This window comes from Eptatretus burgeri, chromosome 5 (assembly GCF_056783735.1).
Source record: "Eptatretus burgeri isolate ZD-2024b chromosome 5, Ebu_testis_v1, whole genome shotgun sequence".
In the NCBI taxonomy this organism is placed as follows: Eukaryota; Metazoa; Chordata; class Myxini; order Myxiniformes; family Myxinidae; genus Eptatretus; species Eptatretus burgeri.
Window position 1 is genome coordinate 30401556 of NC_140965.1, and position 25892 is coordinate 30427447.

Below are 25892 nucleotides of genomic sequence, written 5' to 3' on the forward strand. Positions count from 1 at the left end.
TCATTTGTGTTTGTATCCATCTTTCCGTTCATGCCTTTTATTTCGTTTTTCATTTGTTGCGCATTCGTTTTCATTTCGTTTCCCATTTGCTGCATGGTCGCGTTTACTCCCGCCAGCATGGCGCATAGCTGGGCCATGTCGGGTACACTCGGCTGAGCCGATTCGGCAAGGATCGGGGGGTTTTGGCGGAGAGGGGCAGGCGAGGTGTCATACACCGCGGCCGCTGCCGCGCCCATTTCGGGCTCTGGGTTCGGCTGGGGGGGATTGCTCCTGCACAACCAGCATTTCCTGCTCGGGGATTTCATCCTGGACCATGGATTCTACACATTCTAAATCCATATCTACCCCCGGCTGCCGCCCGCCTTGAGACTCCATCTTATTTCTCAGGGATTTAATTTAATGCGCTCAAATTTTGGGGGGAACGGGGGGGGGGGGTCGCCTCGCACACTCCTGGTCCGATCCCCATGAATTTAGCCTGGAGACGGGAGAGTTTGTTTCCCGCTTGCTGACACCAGTGTTACGAATTTTGGCCTGCCCGGCGTGCGATCGGCCGTGTAACTCGAATCGCGACACGTCGCCCACTGGAACGGACAATTCAGTCGTAACCCTTCGGGAACTACCGCCAGGAGCCAGTCACGGGTGGGGGTTTAACCTCACCACGATCGTGCCAATTGCCCACCCACGCAGGATAGGGTTGCTCGCCAAATTCGACCTACCTAAGTACCTGCGCGAGTAGTCGACCAGGCGATCGTACCTTGCCGCAGGTCGACTTCGGACACGAATCGCTTGAGCGGTTCGTTTCGTGCTGCAGGGATAACCGAGCGGAGTTATCGTCGACCTCAACGGTTCAGATTGGTTACCGGGTGTTTTAAACCCACTATTAATCTGTTACGTGATGCAAGATGGAGATTCAACAAAGGAAAGGACGCAGCGAGACGGGGAACAAATGGACAAGTACACCTTATTACACACACACAGACAAGCACGTATTCACAGCCATACAGTGAGGCACATATAAAAGCAAGGACACAATGCAGAGCTACAACCGAATATAATTATTACAACACTTAAACAGTTCTACTTTTCAAGACTGGCGCCACACACACACATTTACACAAACCCAAAAGAAATGGAAGTCGCGACTTCCCTGAGCGCGTCGCGTCCTTGGCGACCGTAACTCCGAGTCCCTCCGGTGTGGTCCGCGAGCTCGTGCCGCGCGTCGCTCGTGTGGTCCGCTCGACAGCTCGGACAAACGAACAGAACCTCCGAACAGGGACGATCACCGCAACTCTCCACAATTCCCCTTCAGGGACAAGGGAACAGGAAAGGGAACGACGTTCTCGTCGACCTTCACGTCCACGCCTTTTGTCAATCGCTTGAACGAACCAAGAGCCTCCTCGCACGTGAGCCTCTCCAGACCCACGCCTTTTGTAGGGGCCGGCACTGCCCCGTTGCCCCGCCCCATTTCTGCCCCATCTCTGTGGCGTTTCCAGAAAGCTCTCGAAGGGGGCGTGCCCCCACTCAGACCGCCTCACGCCGTGCATCCACCAATCGGGAGCGAGCTGCCGCACCCCTCCCCTTCACACCAAGCATGGTGGGGGGGATTCAGGCGGAACCATCAGGCGTGGAAATTAGGCGGGAAAACCCCACAGGCGTTGTTGGTTTTTGTTCTTGCACGCGCCCGCACAGTGCTCGTTGAATGGCGAGTGGCGAAGATGTGGTGGCGTAGTTGTGGAAGGTGGCGTCGTGTAGTGAATGGCGTGATCGTGAGATGTTGGTTGTGGCGATGTTCGTTGTTGTTCTTGCACCAAATTAACAATAGCCAAAGAAAAACGGCTAACTGAAGCGTCGCAGCCCGAATGGATCACATATATTCCCTCTATACAACGGGTTTGGGCGAACTATACATTAACTTTCCGATATATCTCACCTGAGGACCCTTTATGGTGTAATGTGAATTTCCACAACTGTAACAATAAATATATATATATATATATATATATATATATATATATATATATATATATATATATATATATATATATATATATATATATATATATATATATATATATATACACACACACACACAAGATGAGAGATTTAGTAATCTATAGATACGCGATTCTTCGCCATTGAGAGATTGGCCCAACAACGATACGTAGCATGATATTTCAAAATGCTTGTGGACTGAATCCTATGAAACTTTGTGGATGAGTTGAGTTGGTGACAAGAAAAGGTCGATTTGATTTTGGAGGTCCGGATCCAGATCCTGCCCATCAGTGGGATACAAAACATGAACTACTCAGCCTGGTGGAGGTATGCGCTCCACGAAGTGCCATTCTAATTTTAGTACGTGTTGTGTTGTGGATTAAAACCTGTGTGAAACTGCCTCCCCTTCCCCTTCCCTTCCTTCCCTCTCCTCACCACTTCCCTGACCCTTCCCCACTCCTCGATGCCCCTTCCACTTACCATCCCCCCACGCTGGAGAAAAAAATTATACTGTCACCATGACCTTCCCATATCTGAGATACTTCCATCTTAGCGTATATGCATCCCTATGTCAACCGGTTTCTGTGTTCACTTGGCGCAGACATACATACAAACGTTTATATGGTGTCGAGATTGCAATTCATACTTGCGCTGTCAATGTCCCTTGAAGTATCGAATTTTAAATATCATTGTAAATGGACTTAGTATTAAATTGCATTGCTGTTCTTGATATACAAGTCGACAGTATATACAAGTCCATCATACCAAAAAAAATAATTCAACAAAATACATTTTTTAACAACTGTTGTCTCTCATCGTTTCATTGCCAGGTACTGCAGGTACAGTTTGTGATATGTTGCATGCCATAGCCCAGGTTGGCTGCATAAATTTATGCATTCCCTTCCATTTCTCAAACAGTTGAATATCAGCATGTTGTTGGGGTTTAATTTTTATTTATTTAAAACAGCATTTGTTTTTCTATGTTGTGTAATTATGATTATTGCCGTTCCCCACTTGTCTTCACCAATAGTTTTCAACTCAAGCACATTATTAATAAAAAATACTTTAATTATTGTCACAAATTGTTGATGTATGTTAAACTGCAGGTAATGATCAATTGTTGAAGGTAACTTTTTTATTGTTGAAGCGTAGTACTTTGCAGTTTTTTTTTCGTGTTTGGATTGAAGATGAAAGGTAATTAGGAAGTCAGAATGAAAGTGGGTGAAAAGGGGGCAAAGAAGTGCAAAGCAAATGCTGTCGGAGTGGCATTGGGGTGTCCGGTTGCTAGGTACAGGCTCTCAAGGCTGCGCCGCGTCCCGTCGTGTGGCGACTTGTGTCTGAGCATCGGGGTAGCGGGGGGCCTGGGGTTTTAATTAAAGGCATAGGCAGGGTGAGTTACGGTGCGTTATGGCTGTCTGTGGCACGCCGGGCGTAGGGCTGGCCCGCAGTGATCCAACGCACTGCTCATTGTCTACACAGAGAGCCTGCTGGTGGAGAAATGAGAGGGGCCCATGAAATTCAGGACACTTGACTTGCAGAATACATGCACTCACCGAACCACATCGCCCGCTATTTTTTTTTTATATTATTATTATTCTCCCTTCACACTGCGAACTTTTGACTTGTGGGAGAAAAAGTTGATTTTAATTCCCCCCTCTTTATGCTGAGGCTTTTCCGTTGACCAGCAATGTATGGCTTCTATTACAAGGACACTTATTTTGTGAGCCATGCTGTAACTCATTTAACTTCATAGGGAATGTCATTATTCAATTTCTGCAACCCATAAATTTTTGTTCTCTCATTGGTTGGAAAAAATGATCTACTCTGTTCTACAAAAGTAGTGCCTAGTCCCTTGATCTTCACTACAAACTCTCAACGCACTTGTGGTTTCAGCTCAAAATTGGTAATGGCAAACTTGGAGCAAAACTGGGCGCACCGTGGTTAAATATTCGAAAGTCAATCCCATTTAGGTAAGAATGTTGGCAGTATGGCTTTGAGGTAAGTACAATTACCTCTAAGCTATCTTGCCTGGATTTGAATCCCGACCCAGCTCTGAAATGTCATCTGGTGTTTCACGAACAGGGTGATTCATCAATATGTGGTGCTGCCCCCCTCAGATGGATGTTAAACTGGCATCTTGTCTGCTGGATTAGTTGGTGAATATTAAAGATTCCATGGTGTCCTTCACAAAGAGTAAGCAATCTTTCGCTGGCACCCTAAACAAATTCCAAATTCCTGTCATGACTTCCTGTGTTGGAGTGGCGACCCATCCAGGATTGTAACCCTCGCCAAATAAACTTAGTCGGCAGTCTAGACTGTATTGTGCATGGTTCATGATCTGATCCTTTCAACTGCCTAAATTATCGAAACTAAAATTGAAACATTTATTTGACATGTCTGCATTTTAATTTATTTCTCAAGCTATGCTGCAATAACCTTTTGAACCTATTGGTTTCATTAGCTCTACACGGTGGTACGACAAGTAAAGGCTTTCAACGAGGTACTGGAGTTCGGTGAAACTCAAGAGTTCTCGGATGATGTTGAGTACCTTCTGAGTGGCCTCAAGCCGGAGCAGCCGGTCAACATTCGTTGCCTCAGGTCCGATACGTTTGTAAAGCATCATACGTGGACAGAGTACTTTAAGTTTGCTTGTTTCCAAACTATGTATCAAAGGATTTTGAGCCTTTAAGGAGACCGAGTTGGAGTGCTGATGCACCTCGGTATAAATCTTTTTATTTTGCCCTGATGATTTTGCTTTTGCATTATTGTCACTTGTATTCGCTTTGTACTTGTTTGGCATGATTGAATGATGGACTAATTATAATCCGATGGCCATTATTTAATCATTGAAGTTGAACCTTGGAATGGCTGCCTTGTAAATGTTCATAGACATAACGTGAGGTTGGAGTTTTGAATGTTCCTTGTCTCCCATGTTGCTTGTAGCACCGTAAGTCTCGCCATGAAGTGTGCCATGCCGAGTTTCCGCATGCACCTGCGTGCGCATGGCATGGTTGTTAAACTCTTTCGACTCCTCAGTGATGCACAGGAGGATCAGGTATGAATGTGATGCCTATTGTATATCAAAAGTATTTTTTATAATAAAAAAACGTTTTGAAGAGCATCTTAAAAGGTTCATCTTTTATTGTTGTCAGCGATTTCAATCTTGTGCTTACAGAACCTGGCATTGTGTACGGCTGCTCTCATGTACGTATTGAGTCGTGATCGGCTCAACATGGACCTGGATCGAGGATGTTTGGAACTGCTCATCCGCCTGCTGGAGCTAGACCCGGCAGGGGGAGCGGATGGAAGTGGCACCGGTGGAGACGTGGGAATGGACAGTGGAGAATCGCGTGAGGGGCAGAGGCATCGAGAGAGAATAAGAAAGCTCTGTGAGCGGGTACACGACCGCCATCTCGACCTCGAAAACATCACGGTGTGTACCTCAATAGTTGTGTGTCGTCTGCTGAACTATTCAGGCGTGTGTTTTTTTTTTTCCTACTACTTGATTATGCTTTGAAGATGTTGGTGACATTTTCTATGTTCTGATTTTTTGGAGTAACAATTTATTTTGCAAACCGACATTTTCATGTTGCTACATTTTCATTTTTCAATTGCAACATTTTCATGACAATTTAGCGTTTCAAGTGGTCTTCCAAAACAATTACTTTCAGATCTCTGAGGCCTTATTCTGAGGTTTTGCAAAGCACACCAATTTTGAAGCATTTTATGTCAAAATTTCCCTGAAGGAATTTGGATATTTCACCTTCTTTTCTTTCACAAAGTCTCGTTTTTACTTGGAGTATTCTCATGGCTCATAGTTCTGACAAGGGCGGAAAATTTTGATTGCACTTTGCAAATGTAACGGCTTTGTCAGCTTGTTCCCCACACAGTGGAAGATGGGGGTATACAATTGTGCGCATATCTCTTTGTTTATGTTTGTCTGTCTGTTGCATAACTTTTTACCATTTGAGCTTTTGTCTTCAAATTCCCAACAAACCTTTTTTCTGAAAATATGGAGAAGAAAATATGAAAAAAATGAAAAATTTTCATTGGAAGCATTCAGCACATCCGGTTCTGGGACTTCCAGTTCTGGGTTTGGAGCGTTGGCAGGTCTCCTTCAGGGCTCTCTGCTGACTATCTCAAAGTTAAGTTTCCGGTCATTATCTGTCCCGTTTTAACTGTTTATTTTCTCACATGCATGTTACTGTGTGTTCCTAGTTTGGTTTTGTTTCAAAAATCGTGCTATTTTGTGAGTTTTCGTCGATCTTGTCTTACCGAGTGCTTGAGGCCTACCCATCGTTCCCCTTGGTATACGATCGTGTTTATTTGTATTTTCTCCCCATTTGCTTCAATTTCTATCTTCCCAACTTTCCCAACGTCCCCCATCCCTCCCAACTAAACACTATTTCTTGTCTTAAATTAAAAAAAAAAATTAAAAACTACCTTTCTCCTTGCACGCTCACAAGTCTCGATTCTTCTTCTTCTTCTTCTTCTTCTTCTTCTTCTTCTTCTTCTTCTTCTTCTTCTTCTTCTTCTTCTTCTTCTTCATCCTCCTGTTCTTCTTCTTCTTCATCCTCTTCTTCTTCCTCCTGCCGGCACACCATCTTTATTCTACTGAGCTGTCCCTCTCTCACCATTACCTTCACCATTTCTTCCGATCTACAACCTTCCATTCACGAATCTTACCTGTTCTTCAAAATTACATCAAAAAAATAATAATCTTCCTTGTATCCTTTCGATCTTGACACATCTTGTAACCACGTGTCTCTCTCAACTCTTCCTGGTACTTTTCATCGACCCAGCAGCTTGACACTGTGTTTACCGTCCAAATTCACCTCACACTTCCACGATTTTACTTCAGCCTTCCCTTTTCCAAATGTTATGCAATCCTTATTTAAAATAAATAATTTCACTTTTGACTATACACCTCCCATAGCCAAGTGCTTCTCGATAACCACGTGGTCTGTTTAGACCCCCTGCGTTTATCGATCCAATTTCACCATTCACCTCACAATTTTTCGACAACACTTCCATGACATAATCTGATGAAAACTCTCTCAAACAATAATAATAATAATAATAATAATAATAATAATAATGATCTCTTCTAATGCTTCATCTTCCTCTTTCACACATGTGGTACTCTTTACTGTATCATAATGCACTACTCTTCTACAATTTAAACAGACTGCTCTCAATTCGACCTCTCCTTCATACCTTGCCTAAAAAATCGATCTGTTACAGCGTTTCTTCTCTCCATTATCTGAATTCGCCTTTATTGCATCCATCAATAAACGTGTTTAATCGCATCTCTGACCTAAAACTTTTCAAAACCCCAGTTTGCTATGAATGTTTGCTTTCCATCAACCATTCTTTTTTTCCAATTTCAGTGACAACTCACCCCTCTCACCCCTCACTCTCAAAGCCACCATCACACTCTTCTTCCTCCAAGCCTCCCTCTCATCTCTCTCAAAAACTCCCCCCTCACCTCTCTCCCACCATTCACCCCCCTCACTCATCCTCCTCAAAGTTGCCCCCCTCTCATCCACAAAGCTGCCTCCCTCCACTGCCCTCTCACCTCCATCTCTTCACTCCACCTCCTCAAATCCTCAACTGCCTTCTTCCCCCTCTCTTGTCCCCCCTCTCCCCCAGCACCACAGAGCCTTTTCTCCTCCTCATTCGGCCCCCTCTCCGAGCTATTCTGCAATCCCCCACACTCTTTCAAAAACCCTCCTGAGCTCCCCCCTCATCCCTTGTCCTACCCTCCCCCTCCCCTCCCACCCCCTGCACCCAAAGCCTCCTCCCCTCCCTCTTCATTCACAGTGTGGACCTCAAATATCCGGGGCCTTCGCTCAAACCTTTCAGATCTCTCCATACTGGTTGCCACTGACAAACCAGACATAATCTGCCGAACAGAAACTTTCCTCCCCAAGACGTGTCTGACTCCCAAGTATCTCTCCCTGGTTACTCCCTCCTCCGGTATGACAGACCTGAGCCTCGTCCTGGTGGAGGAGTTGCTCTCTTCATCAGACTCCATTCCTCACTCTGCATGCACTGCCCTTACTCCCACACACCCCCAGGAAAACCTCTGGCTACGGCTTCTCCTCTACTCCCACCTCATGTTTATATGTGTACTGTTCCGTCCACCTTACAGTGATGACTCCATCTGCACCTCACTATCCGAAAACATAGACCAACTTCTATCTTCTCATCCAAACTCTCTCTTCCTCATACAGGGGTTTCCTTATTTCTTGGAGTAGGAGGCTACCATTAAAAAGTAGCAGGTTACCATCACCGCGAGCAAAGAGAGCGCAGCTGTATGGCCGGGGTCCAGGGCCCACTTAGGGCCCTGGAAGCCGGAAGATCCTAGATGGCTGGAGATGCATTCTAGCATGATTTCTGACATGAAATCATTCTCATATTATCATGCTGTTGGGGTGGAAAACTCCACAAAAACAAGTGGTTAGGCCTGTACTGGATGTAGTTGCATTGACATATAATGACTGACTGACTGGTTGACTGAAATTCAGCTATACTGTTTAGTTAGTTCAAATAGCTTTTAAACAGGGTTCATTAATTTAAGGCCATGGTTTAGGGCACACCAAGGTGTCTGGAAGATGGAGTATCTAAGCACTTTTAAAGAGTCATTTAGCAACATTTGGGCCATACCTTAGTTCTTAATAAGGAGATGATACTGCACATGGTGGAGTACAGTGAGCAATCTGAAGTAAGTGTGACATAATAATAGTGTAGATGAACTAGCATTCATTAAGGAAACCATATTCCATTTCTCGGATGTCAAAACAGGGGGATGTAGAGATTTTGTGGTGACAAAAAAAAAGAAAAAAAATCGAAAAATTGCCTCTGAAGTAAGTAGGCGGCGACCTTTGACATTTTTTCTCTGAGTAGACGGCTGCGGGTCGCCGGTAACCGGCTTCTAAGGAAACCCCTGCTCATATGTGGCGACTTCAATTGTCATCATGCCAGTTGGCTCGCTGTGGGTACCCATGGGCGTCCGCAGGGAGGGGCAAGGGGGAGGGGCATTTGCCCCCGCAAAACGCAGGACGAGTTCCGGGGGTCGTTCGCGCATGCGCAGAACGAACGAGTTTCGGGGTCGTTCGCGCATGCGCAGAACGAACGAGTTTCTGGGGTCGTTCGCGCATGCGCAGAACGAACGAGTTTCGGGGGTCGTTCGCGCATGCGCAGAACGATCGAGTTTCGGGGGTCGTTCGCGCATGCGCAGAACGATCGAGTTTCGGGGGTCGTTCGCGCATGCGCAGAACGAACGAGTTTCGGGGGTCGTTCGCGCATGCGCAGAACGAACGAGTTTCGGGCGTCGTTCGCGCATGCGCAGAACGAACGAGTTTCGGGCGTCGTTCGCGCATGCGCAGAACGAACGAGTTTCGGGCGTCGTTCGCGCATGCGCAGAACGAACGAGTTTCGGGCGTCGTCCGCGCATGCGCAGAACGAACGAGTTTCGGGCGTCGTTCGCGCATGCGCAGAACGAACGAGTTTCGGGGTCGTTCGAGCATGCGCAGAACGAACGAGTTTCGGGGGTCGTTCGCGCATTCGCAGAACGAACGAGTTTCGGGGGTCGTTCGCGCATGCGCAGAACGAACGAGTTTCGGGGGTCGTTCGAGCATGCGCAGAACGAACGAGTTTCGGGGGTCGTTCGAGCATGCGCAGAACGAACGAGTTTCGGGCGTCGTTCGCGCATGCGCAGAACGAACGAGTTTCGGGCGTCGTTCGCGCATGCGCAGAACGAACGAGTTTCGGGCGTCGTTCGCGCATGCGCAGAACGAACGAGTTTCGGGGGTCGTTCGCGCATGCGCAGAACGAACGAGTTTCGGGGGTCGTTCGAGCATGCGCAGAACGAACGAGTTTCGGGGGTCGTTCGAGCATGCGCAGAACGAACGAGTTTCGGGGGTCGTTCGCGCATGCGCAGAACGAACGAGTTTCGGGGGTCGTTCGAGCATGCGCAGAACGAACGAGTTTCGGGGGTCATTCGCGCATGCGCAGAACGAACGAGTTTCGGGGGTCGTTCGCGCATGCGCAGAACGAACGAGTTTCGGGGGTCGTTCGCGCATGCGCAGAACGAACGAGTTTCGGGGGTCGTTCGCGCATGCGCAGAACGAACGAGTTTCGGGGGTCGTTCGCGCATGCGCAGAACGAACGAGTTTCGGGCGTCGTTCGCGCATGCGCAGAACGAACGAGTTTCGGGCGTCGTTCGCGCATGCGCAGAACGAACGAGTTTCGGGCGTCGTTCGCGCATGCGCAGAACGAACGAGTTTCGGGCGTCGTTCGCGCATGCGCAGAACGAACGAGTTCCGGGCGTCGTTCGCGCATGCGCAGAACGAACGAGTTTCGGGCGTCGTTCGCGCATGCGCAGAACGAACGAGTTTCGGGCGTCGTTCGCGCATGCGCAGAACGAACGAGTTTCGGGGTCGTTCGAGCATGCGCAGAACGAACGAGTTTCGGGGGTCGTTCGCGCATGCGCAGAACGAACGAGTTTCGGGCGTCGTTCGCGCATGCGCAGAACGAACGAGTTTCGGGCGTCGTTCGCGCATGCGCAGAACGAACGAGTTTCGGGCGTCGTTCGCGCATGCGCAGAACGAACGAGTTTCGGGCGTCGTTCGCGCATGCGCAGAACGAACGAGTTTCGGGGTCGTTCGAGCATGCGCAGAACGAACGAGTTTCGGGGGTCGTTCGCGCATGCGCAGAACGAACGAGTTTCGGGGGTCGTTCGCGCATGCGCAGAACGAACGAGTTTCGGGCGTCGTTCGCGCATGCGCAGAACGAACGAGTTTCGGGCGTCGTTCGCGCATGCGCAGAACGAACGAGTTTCGGGCGTCGTTCGCGCATGCGCAGAACGAACGAGTTTCGGGCGTCGTTCGCGCATGCGCAGAACGAACGAGTTTCGGGGGTCGTTCGAGCATGCGCAGAACGAACGAGTTTCGGGGGTCGTTCGAGCATGCGCAGAACGAACGAGTTTCGGGGGTCGTTCGAGCATGCGCAGAACGAACGAGTTTCGGGGGTCGTTCGCGCATGCGCAGAACGAACGAGTTTCGGGGGTCGTTCGAGCATGCGCAGAACGAACGAGTTTCGGGGGTCGTTCGCGCATGCGCAGAACGAACGAGTTTCGGGGGTCGTTCGCGCATGCGCAGAACGAACGAGTTTCGGGGGTCGTTCGCGCATGCGCAGAACGAACGAGTTTCGGGCGTCGTTCGCGCATGCGCAGAACGAACGAGTTTCGGGCGTCGTTCGCGCATGCGCAGAACGAACGAGTTTCGGGCGTCGTTCGCGCATGCGCAGAACGAACGAGGTTCGGGCGTCGTTCGCGCATGCGCAGAACGAACGAGTTTCGGGCGTCGTTCGCGCATGCGCAGAACGAACGAGTTTCGGGCGTCGTTCGCGCATGCGCAGAACGAACGAGTTTCGGGCGTCGTTCGCGCATGCGCAGAACGAACGAGTTTCGGGCGTCGTTCGCGCATGCGCAGAACGAACGAGTTTCGGGCGTCGTTCGCGCATGCGCAGAACGAACGAGTTTCGGGCGTCGTTCGCGCATGCGCAGAACGAACGAGTTTCGGGCGTCGTTCGCGCATGCGCAGAACGAACGAGTTTCGGGCGTCGTTCGCGCATGCGCAGAACGAACGAGTTTCGGGCGTCGTTCGCGCATGCGCAGAACGAACGAGTTTCGGGCGTCGTTCGCGCATGCGCAGAACGAACGAGTTTCGGGCGTCGTTCGCGCATGCGCAGAACGATCGAGTTTCGGGCGTCGTTCGCGCATGCGCAGAACGAACGAGTTTCGGGCGTCGTTCGCGCATGCGCAGAACGAACGAGTTTCGGGCGTCGTTCGCGCATGCGCAGAACGAACGAGTTTCGGGCGTCGTTCGCGCATGCGCAGAACGAACGAGTTTCGGGCGTCGTTCGCGCATGCGCAGAACGAACGAGTTTCGGGCGTCGTTCGCGCATGCGCAGAACGAACGAGTTTCGGGCGTCGTTCGCGCATGCGCAGAACGAACGAGTTTCGGGCGTCGTTCGCGCATGCGCAGAACGAACGAGTTTCGGGCGTCGTTCGCGCATGCGCAGAACGAACGAGTTTCGGGCGTCGTTCGCGCATGCGCAGAACGAACGAGTTTCGGGCGTCGTTCGCGCATGCGCAGAACGAACGAGTTTCGGGCGTCGTTCGCGCATGCGCAGAACGAACGAGTTTCGGGCGTCGTTCGCGCATGCGCAGAACGAACGAGTTTCGGGCGTCGTTCGCGCATGCGCAGAACGAACGATGTTCGGGCGTCGTTCGCGCATGCGCAGAACGAACGAGTTTCGGGCGTCGTTCGCGCATGCGCAGAACGAACGAGTTTCGGGCGTCGTTCGCGCATGCGCAGAACGAACGAGTTTCGGGCGTCGTTCGCGCATGCGCAGAACGAACGAGTTTCGGGCGTCGTTCGCGCATGCGCAGAACGAACGAGTTTCGGGCGTCGTTCGCGCATGCGCAGAACGAACGAGTTTCGGGCGTCGTTCGCGCATGCGCAGAACGAACGAGTTTCGGGGGTCGTTCGCGCATGCGCAGAACGAACGAGTTTCGGGGGTCGTTCGCGCATGCGCAGAACGAACGAGTTTCGGGGGTCGTTCGCGCATGCGCAGAACGAACGAGTTTCGGGGGTCGTTCGCGCATGCGCAGAACGAACGAGTTTCGGGGGTCGTTCGCGCATGCGCAGAACGAACGAGTTTCGGGGGTCGTTCGCGCATGCGCAGAACGAACGAGTTTCGGGGGTCGTTCGCGCATGCGCAGAACGAACGAGTTTCGGGGGTCGTTCGCGCATGCGCAGAACGAACGAGTTTCGGGGGTCGTTCGCGCATGCGCAGAACGAACGAGTTTCGGGAGTCGTTCGCGCATGCGCGGAACGAACGAGTTTCGGGGGTCGTTCGCGCATGCGCAGAACGAACGAGTTTCGGGGGTCGATCGCGCATGTGCAGGATGAAGGAGTTTTGGGGTTCGTTCGCGCATGCGCAGAACGAACGAGATTCGGGCGTCGTTCGCGTATGCGCAGAACGAACGAGTTTCTGGGGTCGTTCGCGCATGCGCAGAACGAACGAGTTTCGGGGGTCGTTCGCGCATGCGCAGAACGAACGAGTTTCGGGGGTCGTTCGCGCATGCGCAGAACGAACGAGTTTCGGGGGTCGTTCGCGCATGCGCAGAACGAACGAGTTTCGGGGGTCCCCCTCAATGCAATGTCATGGCTGCAGCAGAACAGAATGCTGGATAGTATGGGGAACAGTTTCTCTTGGTTTTGAGTGACTGCTTTGTTGACTGCTTGGTCCATCTGGCTCACGATGGTCAACTCTGGCCTTTGCACGGTGGTGAGGAAATTGTTGGCATCTTGCAGTGCGCTTTTGTGCCAGGAGGAAAGCATGTGCTTCCTCGCGCACTCATTGAAGTCTTTGTATTTAACAAAAAGAGTCACGATGAACGCACCCATTAGACCTCGGTCTACTGGTTGAGGGAACAGCACACGGTATTTGCACAGAGCACCTTTCAATTGACTTGAGTAGACCAGCCATGGAGAATATTGGTTTATCCACATGTGGCGGAAACAGCGGGAGCCCTGTGAATCGTTCTGATAGCTGTAATCAGTTGGTGGGACGTATGTGTTCATCAGGAGGTCATATCTTCGATTATTGGTCAAATGTTCTGTGGTTTTGACGTATGATCCAATGTCCAGATGATGAGGCAAGTCATTGGCCACTTTCGCAAGTGGTGTTTGGGGTGGCATCTGATTGGTTGCTGTGAGTAACTGCTCGTGATGTCCCCCTCTGCGCTGCTCTGCTGGTTTAACATGCGTCTCCGATGTACCCAGGGTGTCTTGATTGTTGTCAGAGTCATCAGACTTACGTTTTTTAAAGAACCTCCTGATATCCATTTCACATTCCTGAAAAATAAGAAAAATGAGGTTAACATAACAATAAAAATTTAATACACTGGTCTTCTCCAGACTCTAAAACAATCAAATCAAGAGCATTTAGTTTGATTATTTTGTATAAAATCCAACGGAGAAAATTAGCATGAGTTTTGTTACTGAAATAAAATAAATAGCCGCAACACAGAAGGAATGAACGAAAAAACACTATCTTCCACACCAAATATCATGACATTTGATCAATCGTGTGTCTTCAACCTGAAGAATTGTTAACATTTTGTTCTGTTATTTACAGTAATCTTAGCAAAAAGATGTCTTCACACTTCATACGGCGATCTCAGGATAACATTGCCCCCCCCCCTGCATTTTTTCTGCGGACGCCCACGTGGGTACCTCTCACCTGTCATGGCACTTCAGCAAAAGCTTTCTGCGACTTATTGGGACTAACTCAATCGGTCAACTTCCCGACCCGGATCTCAACCAATGGTACTCCATCTCTTCTGGATCTGATTTTGACAAATTTCCCTGACAATATCTGCTGCTCTTCCTCTGCTCCAATCGTTTCTTTTGACCACGTCCGTGTCAAAGTGGACATCTCTCTGACTATTATCAGAGAACCACCTCACAAAAAAGAGGTCAACGATTGACCGTATCATTGCTCTTCGGGTCCTCACCGAACGCAGATGAGAGTTTTGGCAGGGGCTGCGTGCAGCTTATGTTGATCTCTGCAAAGTGTTCAATTCAGTGAATTGGGATGCCCTCTGGAGGATTGTTGGTCTTCATGGGATGCCACCAAAACTGATCAATCTGATATCTGAAATATACTCTGGTACTGAGAGTGCTGTGAGATGTGATACCATCTCTGACTTATTTCCAGTTACTGGAGTTTGTCAGGGGTGTGTACTGGCCCCCACACTTTTCAGCGCATGTATGGACTGGAGGATGTCGGAGAGATCAAGCTGCAGTGCATTGTTTGGGAACATCAAGACCTCTGATATTGATTTCACAGAGGATGCAGTCATCTTTGTGGAGACTCTGGATATCCTTTTGGGGGGCCCTCGAGGTGCTGAATGAGGAGTCAAAGCTGCTGGGATTACGGGTTTCATGGGTCAAAACTAAGATCCAGGCTTTCAATGACACCTTGGATGCTGCTGTCTTGTCTGTACCTGTTTGTGGTGAGGATGTTGATGTCATGGAGAGATTCACTTTCCTTGGCAGTGATATTCATGTGTCTGCTGGCTGTGAACCAGAGGTCAATTTTGACATCCGGGTCGGGCTTGGGGAGTCGAGGATTCCCTGGATCATGGGGTGTGGCGCTGCCGGTACCTGTGTATGAGGACAAAAGTCGGAGTCTTCAGGTCCTTGGTGCTTCCAGTCTTGCTCTACGGATGTGGGACTTGGACTCTGACCAGGAATCTGAGACGTAGACTTAATTCCTTTGGTACCAGGTCTCTTCGGAGAATCCTTGGCTATCGCTGGCCGGACTGTGTGTCCAACGAGCGGTTGCTGAAAGAGACTCAAATGAGATTTGTTGCCTGCATAGTCCGTGAACTTCAGCTGTGGCTGTATGTACATGTGGCTCTTTTTCCTGACGCTGATCCTGCTCACCAGCTTCTCTCAGCAAGAGAACCTCGTGAGTGGAGGAGGCCAATGGGACGACCACGTGCCTCGTGGTTGCAGCAGGTTGATCAGCTTCTCAAGGAGATGGGGATGGGCCAGGCCTGGTGGATGGCCAGATGGAGATTCCTGAAGTACCGAATGAAAATGGATGCAGTGCCGTGCTGCCCCAGCGCATGCTCCCATACCTGACCTGACATTTATTATGAAAATATTGAGAAGACTAATAATTGGGTCAACATGTCAGTGACAATGAATAGAAAGAAATAGGCCTTATTCACCCTTCTGCCGCATGTCAACACGAGACGACCGTATTTTTTTTCATTGCTTCCGTGCTTACTTATTTACGACTCGCAAACACCACCCGTCGCTTCGCTGATGGGACTACTAAAGGGGAAGGAGAAAAAAAGAGGTGAGAGAAAGAGAGGAGTGGGGGAGTAGAGTAATGAGGTGGAGTTGGAAAGAGATGGGAGGGGCGAGGAGTAAAGGGAGAGGGAGCGAGGAGTGAGGAAGAGAAGGCAGGCGTGTGGTGGAGCGTCAATTACGATTTATGCTGTTTCATCGAAATGCTTCTGCATCGACTAATAGTGAAGATGGCAACGAAATAATGTCTGAAATCCATTTTCTTCCGGTGATACTATAAACACCTGCAGCCAAGCTGCGTGGAGAAATACACCGTCCGGAGACAAACTTTGGGGAGAAATACACCGGCCGGAGACAAACTTTGGGGAGAAAACCACCGTCCGGAGCCAAGCTGTGTGGAGAAAAACACCGTCCGGAGCCAAAGTGCGTGGAGAAATACACCGTCCGGAGACAAACTTTGGGGAGAAAACCACCGTCCGGAGCCAAGCTGTGTGGACAAAAACACCGTCCGGAGCCAAGCTGTGTGGAGAAAAACACCATCCGGAGCCAAGCTGTGTGGACAAAAACACCGTCCGGAGACGAGCTGCGTGGAGAAAAACAGCGTCCGGAGCCAAGCTGCGTGGACAAAAACACCATCCGGAGCCAAGCTGTGTGGACAAAAACACCGTCCGGAGCCAAGCTGTGTGGACAAAAACACCGTCCGGAGCCAAGCTGTGTGGACAAAAACACCGTCCGGAGCCAAGCTGTGTGGACAAAAACAACGTCCGGAGCCAAGCTGTGTGGACAAAAACAATGTCCGGAGCCAAGCTGCGTGGACAAAAACACCGTCCGGAGCCAAGCTGCGTGGACAAAAACACCGTCCGGAGCCAAGCTGTGTGGACAAAAACACCGTCCGGAGCCAAGCTGTGTGGACAAAAACACCGTCCGGAGCCAAGCTGTGTGGACAAAAACACCGTCCGGAGCCAAGCTGTGTGGACAAAAACACCGTCCGGAGCCAAGCTGTGTGGACAAAAACACCGTCCGGAGCCAATCTGTGTGGACAAAAACACCGTCCGGAGCCAAGCTGTGTGGACTAAAACACCGTCCGGAGCCAAGCTGTGTGGACAAAAACACCGTCCGGAGCCAAGCTGTGTGGACAAAAACACCGTCCGGAGCCAAGCTGTGTGGACAAAAACACCGTCCGGAGCCAAGCTGTGTGGACAAAAACACCGTCCGGAGCCAAGCTGTGTGGACAAAAACACCGTCCGGAGCCAAGCTGTGTGGACAAAAACACCGTCCGGAGCCAAGCTGTGTGGACAAAAACACCGTCCGGAGCCAAGCTGTGTGGACAAAAACACCGTCCGGAGCCAAGCTGTGTGGACAAAAACACCGTCCGGAGCCAAGCTGTGTGGAGAAAAACACCGTCCGGAGCCAAGCTGTGTGGACAAAAACACCGTCCGGAGACGAGCTGCGTGGAGAAAAACAGCGTCCGGAGCCAAGCTGCGTGGACAAAAACACCATCCGGAGCCAAGCTGTGTGGACAAAAACACCGTCCGGAGCCAAGCTGTGTGGACAAAAACACCGTCCGGAGCCAAGTTGCGTGGAGAAAAACACCATCCGGAGCCAAGCTGCGTGAAGAAAAACAACGTCCGGAGACAAACTGTGTGGAGAAAACCAGAAACAAACAAACACTGTCCGGAGATAAACTTCATCTGGACACATCTGGAGATAAACACCACCCGGAGACAAACGCTGTCGGGATATGATCACCGCCCGGACATGTACAGAGATAGATTGAAAGTTCGATCCATGTGTGTGGGAGGGTGCTGCTCTGTATTACGAGGGAGCAGAGTGAGGATGGAACTGAGAGAGGCGGGTGAGGGGAAGGGAGATAGCAGAGAGAAAATGTTATACTTTATGAACACACACACACACACACACACACACACACACACACACACACACACACACACACACACACACACACACACACACACACACACACACACACACACACATTAGTGCTTGGCCGATATCGGCAATTCTTCAGGAACCTGCAGATTGGAGTCGGTGTGATTAATGACTGCAGTACGTACTGTGTACAACCCCAAAACCTCGTCGCTTGTTTTGGAAGAATTTAAATGCAGAAATTATGAAAAAAAATTTGGCTGTTTAATTTAGAAAACGTGTTCATACGGCAAACGGCTCGGAAATCGGGTGTTATCAAATATATTTTGCTTTGAAACAGACAAAGAGAAACCATATAACGTTTGTAAATCATGTACCTCTATCTTGTAGCATCTGCCGACTGTACATCCTGATCGGGACACGAACTGTTTCGCTATCGACTGAAGAGTTGCTGTTTAACATAGAACAACCCTGGAGACATCACAAAGTTTAATTGCCCGTGAATATACATTGCAGAGAATCCGCCACCTCGTTTCCTGCTCGTCTGTGCATGCATCACATGGTATATCGGTTCGCGGTCCGCACAATCATTATAACTTTATTTTAAAACGTTCGTTTTTCACCAGATTTGCTTTGATTCCCTGTAAAGCACTTCATGAAACCTCCGAAAATATACACAGATCGGGCAGACACCTTGAATAAGCAATCTCTCTGGGGAATAGGAGCGTGAGGTCAAGCAGTGAATGCAATAAATTGTATGGCTCAATGAAGCTGGTTAATTTTGATGCATTCCAAAATATTTTCATCACTCAACATAATTCTCCAACAGTAGAAAAAGATGAGATTAATGCTTTGGAAGTTTCACATTTTCTTGTGTATATGTAGAGAAGGAAGGACCATAGCCTTGCTTGCTTAAATAAATAGGTACATAGGTTTTTGTTACCAGACCCGTTATTTCTTTAAATTATCAGATTTTACTCCAGATTTCAACACATATTTAGTCCAGACGATTTCTGATCCTCAAAGCCGAAATAATATTGTTGCGGGGTCGGGTGAAAAGACCACTAGGTGGGGGAAAGCTACGTCGATTCCCACCAGACTCCCCGGAATTGTAGGCCGTCGCTCACGGATAATTCCGTGACGCGGTGGGTCGCTTAACCGACCGTGGACGCCAATAACTCAACCGCGTGACCTAGGGTCCTCCTGTCTAGAATCGGGTTGCCTAGTTAACCATGCGGTTTAACCACCGGGGAACCACGCCCTCGGTACTCCTTGTCCGAACCAGATCACTCTACCAACTACGGATCACCTTTCCGGATCGGATGCAGCCGAGCGGCACTGCCAAGGGTGTACCGGCTAGAAGGAACAGATTGTTGGGAATAACGACCCAGCTAAACTTAGATGCGAACCATGCTGGACCAATGGAGGAAAAGACAAAGGCAAGCAGGGAACATTTCCACAATAATTATTTACAATAAGCGAGGAAAAGCATGTGGCACAACAAAAGGTTTATTGGGGATGTAATGCAGGGAAAGATGAGAGAGGTGTGGGATGCGACAATTTTACAAGCAACTTACAAAGCAGACACAGTGCAGGCTTGATGCGAGATTAAGAAAAGCAACAATCACAACAATAAAATATCTTATACAGGCTTACCTAACGGACAGGCGCCAACACTCTCAGACACACACTCAGACAAAGTAAACCCAATTGTGAAAGGAACTTTTGCAGCCAGCGAGGGAGGGAGTTGAGGTTACAGTTTCTCGGTACCTGAGCGTTTCGGGGGAGGGATGCTCCGTGGTCTGGCACCCAACAAAAGTTTGTAGTTCGGTCCACAGCCGCACGAGTGGTAATTGTGACTGTAGCCGGAGCCCGAGTGGAGAAGAGCGGAGTCCAAGGCCGAGAATGGAGCAGTAGACAGGACCAGGTAAGAGGCTTGGTCGAGGTCGTGTCAGCGAGGACCAGTACAGTAGGCGGGTGGTCGAGGCGAGACGTAGGCAGAGCCAAACCGCACGAACACTTTCACAACAACTCCTTCAATTCTCCACTTTCCAACCGACTTCTCACGCCTTCGACCTTCTTTAAACCAACTCCCACCGACTTCTTCCTTTCAATCAACAACAACCGACTTCTTCGTTTCAATCGAGCAACAACCACTGACTTCTTCCTTTCGATCTACAAGAGCCCCCCTGACTTCTTCCTTTCGATCTACAAGAGCCCCCGACTTCTTCCTTTCGATCGACAACAACAACCTGACTTCTTCCTTTCGATCTGCAACAACCCCTTCCTCTGAGGATTGCTCCGTACTTTATAGATCCCGGAGCTCGGGGAGGAGCCATGGCAAAACCGAAGTCATCGTCCGATCCGAACATCCCGATTGGACCGGTCCTTCATGTGGTCCGCCTTTCTGGGCGGGGTTTCGGCCAGACGCGAGTTTGGCCCGCCCACGCCGTGCGTGTCTGGGTTTGGGAACGTGGATGCTGATGCAGCTTCCATAGCGAACGTCGGGATTTTGCCTCTGAAAATTTTTTTGCCTCAGATCTGGCTGTGGCCAGCGAAACAAGGGTAGCAAGCGAGACGATTTCACCTCAGAAAATAAAAGGAGGGAATAAAATAAAAGAGGAATAATGATCTAATAACCTAACTATAGCCCATCGCAACACATTCCCGTGTCTTCCCACAACACAAGGAAGGGATCGAACTACACATATATTAATGGAATAACTGACTTGGGACAACTCTCTGTATGTCTACGGTTCTGAGAACCGTAACAATATTTTGATATACTTTAATTTGTCCATGAGAGTAGATTGTGGAAAATTGCATCATATAATGCATGAAATCGCTCCAAACTTCTAATTTGAAAACGATAGCACTTACAAAAGTGATGTACACTGCGATTTGTAGCTATGTGCACAGGCATTCGATAATATTGTTTTAGATTTCCGCCCGCCGGCATGCGGACGACCGCCTCTAACCAATGGCGGCCGCTCTCGCCCACCGAACGGACAATCTAGTCGCAGCCTTCCGGATCAAATGCTGGAATCCCGCTACGGGTGTGTTTTGAGCACACCACAGCCAAGTAAATACTCTACCCGCGCTACACGGTCAATCGCCGAATTGTCGATATACCAAATCAATCGCGCGGGCAGACTACCGAGAGACTGTACCTCAATGGGGCCTGCTTGAAATGAGCCGCTTAAGCAGCTCGCTTCGTTTTGGGATAACCGAGCGGGGTATTATCGCGAGGCCCCGTTGGACCCGATTCTATTATCGGCTATTTAAAAACCAACTATATTCTGAACGCAGAACGGCAGCCCAATTAAGGGAAGAGGACGCAATGAATGGGTTAACATTCACACAAGCACATTTCTTTGCAATGGCACGTATGCAGGTATGCACGTAAGGCCAAAAAAAAAAAAAATGTTGCATTGGCGTAACGGGTCACTGAAAAATAGGGTAGGTCGGTCGGGATCTTTTTTTTTTTTTTTTTTTTCCTAATAAATCCCTCCCAAAATCTCCCCCGGCTCGAGTACCACCCTTTTTGTCGGCGGGTTCTGTCCGAAACACTTCCGGGTTTTTGCGATCGCGATGGCAATCAACAAGATACTTGAAAACGATAGCAAAACAACAAAAATAGCAATAAAATAGGGTCGGCAAAATTTTTCAACAGCAAAAAAACAAAAAAAAAACGTAGGGTCGGCGGAATTTTTAGGGTCGGGCGGGTTACGCCAATGCAACATTTTTTTTTTTTGGCCTAATGCGAGGCAAACAAAAGCAATACACTGTACAAGCACATAATGAATGGGGGTAGGGACAAGATGTGAGAAAGAAGAAGAACTACCACAGTTCTATTAATTACATACACTTATACAGTTCTACTTACGGACATGGCGCCACAACGTTCATTCAAAAGCAACAAAGAAAAACCCCAGGAAAGACGAGGGGTAGACTGGACCTCTTGGGTCTTTATTTCACGGAGCTGTGATGACTGCAGAAGCTCCGCGAGGCCGGGCCGAGGTTGGAGAAGGTGGTTGTAGTTGGCGTTGTGGAGAAGGTGGTTGTTGTGGTTGAAATGCGGTTGGTCCAAAATAACGATAGCAAAAGAAAACCGGCTAACTCAAAGATCACAGCCCGGCACACGAATAATTGCCCATTAAACATCGGTGGGGAAATCTATCTGAACACAGACTTATCGACATAACTGATCTCAGGACCTATATGGTGCTCTGCGAATTTCCACAGCCGTAACACTACCCCCTCCCCTTTTTACAGACTCCTCCCGAGTCGTCGAATTTTCGTGTGCCATCATGTGCAAGTTTTCCCCTAATACGATAAATAAACCCACTCATGCAGATGACTTAACTAAATTGCCGGCGCTAAGACACACATGCAGGGGGTAGCAAACCATGTAAAATTTTACCCTTAACTTAAACCTTATCCTTATAAGTTTACACTAAACCATGGCCCAGGACTGATGGACTCTGTGGGGGAAAAAGGGCACATAGCAATGTCAGCGGTATTTTGAGGGTGAGCGCCCTGCAGCTGAAGGTCGGATGTCTTCGGGGCCTGTTCAAAAGGCACCGTTTTTTGTCACAAAACCTTTTCATGTCTTCAGCTGCTGAAGGCAACTCACCCCAACCCGGCGGCTATGCGCCATCCTACAGGCCATTTTTGAAGCAGAGAGCCAGGCTGCCCAAATGCAGTCTCTGGCTCGTGAAACAAATGCAGGTGAAACACAAGCCGCACACGGGCTGCACCAACGCAGCCCCCGTGTGTGGCTGCCTGTAGGGCAGTCCCTGCAGAACACTGAATGGGCACCGACGCGAGCAGCACAAGAATGAGCGGTGCACGGGCTGCTCAATGCAGTCCCGTGGGGCGGCTGCCTACAGGGCAGTCCCTGCAATTTGCGCGATGATCCTGGGGCACATGGTGATGGATGGAATGGGGCAAATGCAAACAAGGGCTAGCATGCATGGGGTCAAGGCAAAGGCAGGCAGACAAGGCATGGCAAGGCCGGCACAGGCCGTTGTAGCAAAAACAGGCCGGGAGGTGAAGCTGGCCGGCACAGGCCTTGTAGCAAAAAACAGATCGGCAGGTGAAGCTGGCCGGCACAGGCCTTGTAGCAAAAACTGGCCGGCACAGGCCTTGTAGCAAAAAACAGATCGGCAGGTGAAGCTGGCCGGCACAGGCCTTGCAGCAAAAACAGGCTGGCAGGTGAGGCTGGCCGGCACAGGCCTTGTAGCAAAAACAGGCCGGCAGGTGAAGCTGGCCGGCACAGGCCTTGTAGCAAAAACAGGCCGGCAGGTGAAGCTGGCCGGCACAGGCCTTGTAGCAAAAACAGGCCGGCAGGTGAAGCTGGCCGGCACAGGCCTTGTAGCAAAAACAGGCTGGCAGGTGAAGCTGGCCGGCACAGGCCTTGTAGCAAAAACAGGTCGGCAGGTGAAGCTGGCCGGCACAGGCCTTGTTCTGGAGGTTCGTGGAGGGAGTGCGGTGGTGCTGGCCCCTCGGAAGGCGGGCTTGGACCTACCCTACTGTCTCACTCCCAACCTATCGCCTTTGCCTGTCTCTGTCCATACCCACCCCCTTAGTTTGCATGAATCCAAATTTAGCCCCCAACTTATTTTTTTGTTTGTTTTATTTTATTCTTTACTAGGTGAATGCACCTTGTGCTGCCCGGGTTCTTTTTGAATGAATTTAATCTTCTATACATATGTCTGACGCTAGCACAGTATCAATTCCCTACTGGGCCATGGCAGTCATAGGCAAAGGGGGTTGGTGAGGGGGAAACATACCCCCTTCAGCGCCGCCGAGGGGCCTTGCCACATAGCCTATAACCTTCCCGGGACCATCCCGACATTTTTTGTTTCAATGGTTAGCTGCTATCTTTCACCTTTCAGGAGATTAGCGCGTGCAGACAAACAAATAAACAGACAAACAAAAACTTAAAATCATATGTTCGATATATTGTATATGGCGTTGGCCCCATGTCATTCGGCTGAACTTGAAAAATGAACGTTACTAAATCAGGTGATTATGTCATAATTCGGAAGTCGGAAGTACAATTCTTTTACATCGGCACACTCCCGGGTACATGTTCTGTCAGCATGTGAAGTTTGGTGAGGATCAGTCCAGTACTTTTTGCGTGCATCGGTCACAGACAAACACACAAACAGACACACTTTCAACTTTATAAATATAGATGTTAGATATGTTGTATATGGCGTTGGCCCCATGTGAATCGGCTGAACTTGAAAAATTAACGTTACAAAATCAGGTGATGACGTCATAATTCGGAAACCGGAAGTCGGAAGTACAATTATTTTACACCGGGACACTCCTGGGTACATGTTCTGTCAGCATGTGAAGTTTGGTGAGGATCAGTCCAGTACTTTTTGCGTGCATAGGTCACAGAGAAACACACAGACACACTTTCAACTTTATATATATATAAAGATTTCCTTCTAGAATTTGTCTCCCAAACCCCCTTTCTCGTCTCTGTCCGGCTAACCTATCGTGTCCTAGCCTACTCCCAACCCCTACGTTCCCTTCCTGGAGGGGGATAAGGGAGAGCTCGTGTCCTGTGTCGAGGCCCAACGAAGCCTCAGATTGGCCTCCTCAGATCTCAGCGATCTCCTTACCACGGTGAGTCCAGCGGCCCACAACGAGTGCGAAGGGATGGATGATGCGGAGGGGTACATCTCCGAACTACCCCAACACTTATTTACCTTAAACTACCCCGGGGCTTTCCAAAAGCGCCTCTCGCTTAATCTATTGGTTCTATCAACCAAGATTCCCGTCGCCTGTGTTGGTTTCCTCACAAATTTGGGCCATGCCCTCCAATTTTGGCTTCGTGCCCTTGCACGGTCTCATGGCTGGGACGCGTGGCTCCCTTGGCAGGAACTACTCTCTGCCGATTCTCCAATTTTGGCACCCCCGGGCCCTGCAACTGTCTCCGAGTCTACCAGCTCCCTAAAAACTGGGGAGTGCCCTCCATGGCTACTCCTCCTCGATGCTCACGTGCCAGGCTGGCGCCACGGGCCCCTTCCCCGGGTGCCCGTGCCCAATGCACTGCCCACGCGGCCAATTGCGCCCCAGGCCCCACATCATGCGGGCCCACCCGTACCCACTACACTATCCCGGCCCCCCATGGGCCCTTGGCCTACCGCGGCCGACTAGCCCGGTGCCCGGGGTATCCACTAAGCCATACTCACCGTTCGTAGCCACGCTCCCAGCCCGTCAACAGGGCTCCTGCACCCCTCCAAACGGGTTTCGAGCCAACATTCGCACCAACAGCAAAACAACCTCCATTTTGTCAATTTGATGAACCCACTAACTCACTTTACACTGACCCTGGGGTCCCCTGGGTGGGAATCACTCCTCCCCCCAATCACTCATCGCACCATGCATACCACATTCGCTCCATACACACAGGCTCGCTGGCCCTCACTCACTCATCAAATACATTTTCCATTTCACACCATTTCATCGCTGAACACTGCCATTCTTCTTTCTAAATCCCTCACTAACTCATGCTCCCTCGTCATCCCTTATAATATAGCACATCCTTTTAATCTACGATGTAGCTAAGCTACATCCCCACTCCACATCCAAAGTCTGTCCATGTCCTCAAAAATCCATTTCTCATCCTAAATCGAAACTGAATCCCTCTACCTAATCCATTCCACGGGCTCCATGAGGACTTATCCTGCCCCATGAAGCCGGTCTCAGTAAACTACCCCATCCCCATAACTAGTGGTGTCCTGTGCCCTAAACAAGGGGGTCTTCCACCCCTTGCCCAGGAATCCTGTCTACTCGAAGTAGCGAGGCTTGCTTTGCTTTTTTTTTTCTTTAATGTGCACCAGCGCGGCAACTCGCAACCTGCGCTCTTTTCGCATGACGTCATGGCAGCTGTTCGCGCACCTCGTCCCTCCTCGGACGGTAACATCCGGCAGGGATTCCCCTCCTGCCGGATTCCAACCATACGTGCAGCCACGACATCACCATCCGCATCCAAAGCAAACTTCGCGTTTCGAGGGGTTCCCCACGCCAGCACATGTGCTCTGCTCGTCGGAGCTTTACAAACACAGCCGTGTGGAGAACCCATCCGGTCCA

The 25892-nt window shown here is 49.8% G+C and overlaps 1 protein-coding gene across 1 annotated transcript in view; it reads left to right on the top strand.

Annotated features, from left to right (window-relative positions):
• The window catches only part of WAPL (WAPL cohesin release factor), a 244627-nt gene that overhangs the window by 110731 nt on the left and 108004 nt on the right, over window positions 1–25892 (top strand). The window contains exons 10-12 of the mRNA XM_085883568.1: window positions 4454–4590; window positions 4936–5047; window positions 5168–5425. Of these exons, the coding sequence (XP_085739694.1) occupies window positions 4454–4590; window positions 4936–5047; window positions 5168–5425 (507 nt within the window). The remainder of the gene's footprint in view (window positions 1–4453; window positions 4591–4935; window positions 5048–5167; window positions 5426–25892) is intronic.